Raw genomic sequence first — 3,217 nt, forward strand, 5'->3', positions numbered from 1 at the left:
GTTCGGGACGCTTTCCCCATAGCAAGTTCAATTCTCCGAAAAGCAATGTATGTGGACGATGTTCTGGCCGGAGCTCATTCAAAACGAGATGCTATTCTAGCGAAAAATGAGCTAATTCATGCATTACAATCAGCTGGGTTCGAGCTGAGGAAATGGACATCTAACTCCGTGGATATATTAGAGGATCTTCCAAAGGATCATTTACTTCATGAACATTTTCTAAAATTCGAAGATAATAGTTCGGCAAAAACGCTTGGAATTCGATGGAATGCTCATTCCGACGAGTTTTATTTTGACGCAAAACAGTTCGATAAGATTTCTGCATACACAAAAAGAGAAGTTCTCTCCAGAATAGCAAAATTGTTCGATCCTGCTGGCTGGCTAGCGCCATGTATAGTTCTTGCTAAAATTCTAATGCAAAAAATATGGATAGATGGCACTGATTGGGACGAGCATCTATTGCCGGATACGCTCGGTCAGTGGAAGTCGTTCGAAGACAGTTATTTGTCGATCAATTCCATACGAATTCCTCGATGGATTGGTTATGTTCCCAATTCTGAAGTCCAGTTCCACGGATTTTGTGATGCTTCAGAAAAGGCCTACGCAGCAGCATTGTACATTCGAATATCAACGAATTCCTCGGTCCAAACAAGCTTAATTTCATCCAAAACCAAAGTTGCCCCAATAAAGACTCTGTCCATTCCGAGACTTGAGCTTTGTGGGGCTTTACTTCTAGCTGAGATGATTGAGAACCTCATACCAAGCCTAGATGTGGAGAACTATACAATCTCATGTTGGACAGATTCTATAATTGTGATTTCCTGGCTGGCAAAACCACCATGTAATTGGCTCACTTTCGTTGCCAATCGTGTTTCAAAAATCAGCCAAATAGTACCATTTTCTAAATGGAATCATATAGTTTCTAAAGAAAATCCAGCTGATTTAGCAAGTCGTGGCATTTCCCCTTTAGAATTAAAAAACAGTGAACTGTGGTGGTTTGGCCCATCATGGCTTAAGAATTCCACTTCTGAATGGCCAAACCAACGTTTATCCAGTATTCCAGTTACTGATTTAGAAGTCAAACCTGTTCGAGTTCACTTTACGTATTTTTCCGACTTTGATGATTTGTTAGAAAGATTTTCGTCTTTTCCTAGGGCTATGCGTGTAATGGCATATGTTTACAGGTTTTACTATCGTACTCACCCAAGGTTTCGTTCGAATTTCTACAGAGATTCTACTCTGGTCACTAGTTCGGAGATAGTTTCAATTCGTGACAAACTTATTTCAGTGTGTCAAAAGGCTGCGTTTCCAAATGACTACCAGGCTCTTTGTTCTCGAAAAAATCTTCCGAAATCCAGCAGTATTCTCAACCTAAACCCGTTCTTAGATCCAGAAGGTTTAATACGTTCTTGTGGTAGGCTAGAGTTTTCTTCTGAACTATCATATAATGAAAAGCATCCGATTATTATTCCATACAATTCCAAATTTGCCAGACTTTTGGTACAGTTTATTCACGATATATCCTTACATGGTGGAAACCAATTAGTTCTTCGAGTCCTGCGGACACAATATTGGATACCCAAGGCCAAAAATCTTATAAAGGCGACCATCAACAATTGTAAAACTTGCGTAATTTATAAGAAGCGCTGTCAACGACAGATAATGGCTGCTTTGCCAGCTGAACGTTGCGAAATTAGCCGTCCTTTTACTCATACAGGACTAGACTTCGCTGGTCCTTTCGACGTTAAGAGCTATTCTGGTCGCGGTTGTCGCACTACAAAGGGATATGTCTGTGTATTCGTCTGTTTTTCCACCAAGGCAATTCACCTGGAGGCAACATCCGACCTCTCCACTCCTGCCTTCCTAGCAGCATTCAGCAGATTCGTTTCACGTCGAGGATGTCCTTTACATCTTTATTCTGATAACGGGACTAACTTCGTTGGGGCATCTAGAACTTTAGCTAAGGAATTTCTTCAAACCACACAACAGCGCATTCAAGCCAACTATGCTCATCAAAATATTACGTGGCACTTTATTCCAGCAGGCGCCCCTCATATGGGTGGTTTATGGGAGGCAGGAGTTAAAAGCTTCAAGTCCCATTTCCGGAAAACGGCCGGTTGCTTCAAATACACACACGAAGAATTATCCACACTACTTTCCAAAATTGAGTCTTGCTTAAACTCCCGTCCGATTTCTCCAATGTCTACTGATCCAGCAGACCTTTGCGCCCTTACTCCGGGTCATTTTCTTATAGGTTCGCCTCTCCTCGCGCCCATCGATCCACAAATAAATAATTCATCCATATCCATCACAAACCGATGGCAAAGATTGAAGCTTGTTCATCAAAACTTCTGCCAGCGATGGAAAAATGAATATTTGAAGGAGCTTCACAAAAGAATAAAATGGAAAAGGCCTGAACAGAATCTACAAGAAGGCGCTCTCGTCGTTGTAAGAGAAGAAAACCTTCCACCGAACTCTTGGCGGCTTGGTCGAGTCACCAAAATCTATACCGGCTCCGATAATCGAGTTCGCGTTGCTGCAATATTAACTCAACGAGGGCTAATAACGCGTCCAATCGTAAAGCTTATTCTTCTGCCGACAGAATCTTAGGTGTTTACATTTCTTTAAATTATTTACTTATTTTAACATTTCTCTTTCAGATCAACATGCCTAAAATTACTTCGTCCGACTCTAAATCTTCCCCCGATAGACTTCCGAGGCAGTATAATGCATTTCCATGCAGAATTTGCAAGCGACCACATCCTTTGCGGACATGTAAGAAGTTTTTGGCAATGAACATAAACGATCGCATTCACGCAGTGCGTAAGCATAAGTACTGCTCAAACTGCCTTGCACATGACCATTCGCATGGCACATGTTTTTCGAAACTTGGATGCAAACATTGCCACAAGTTTCACCATACGCTTCTCCATGTCAATCCACGACTCGTAAAAGACTTATTGTCTCCTCGTTCTCGTTCGCCTTCTCCAAAACCATCTACGTCTCGAACAGGTCAATCCTCGTCCAGACGTAAAGAAGAGGCCTTGCCACCATCGACATCAAAATTTACATCAAAATCGACATCGTTAACATCCATTCTGCGTCAGAATACATTGGTACTTTTACCAACCGTACTGGTAAAGGTCTCTTCTCATCATGCTAGGTGCTTACTGGACTCAGCATCTACGGTTAGTCGCGTCTCAAAAGGGTTCGTTGA

General features: G+C 41.9%; 1 protein-coding gene across 1 annotated transcript; it reads left to right on the forward strand.

Moving 5' to 3' along the window:
- Window positions 1–45: 45 nt before the first annotated feature.
- LOC124421195 lies at window positions 46–3,208 on the forward strand (the record flags this gene model as incomplete). The annotated part of the gene is made up of 2 exons (XM_046956039.1): window positions 46–2,254; window positions 3,013–3,208. Coding segments are annotated over exons 1-2 (2,405 nt in total), but the record flags the coding sequence as incomplete, so codon positions are not given.
- Between the last annotated feature and the right edge of the window lie 9 nt (window positions 3,209–3,217).

Source organism: Lucilia cuprina, unplaced genomic scaffold (assembly GCF_022045245.1).
Source record: "Lucilia cuprina isolate Lc7/37 unplaced genomic scaffold, ASM2204524v1 Scaffold_5110, whole genome shotgun sequence".
Taxonomy (NCBI): domain Eukaryota; kingdom Metazoa; phylum Arthropoda; class Insecta; order Diptera; family Calliphoridae; genus Lucilia; species Lucilia cuprina.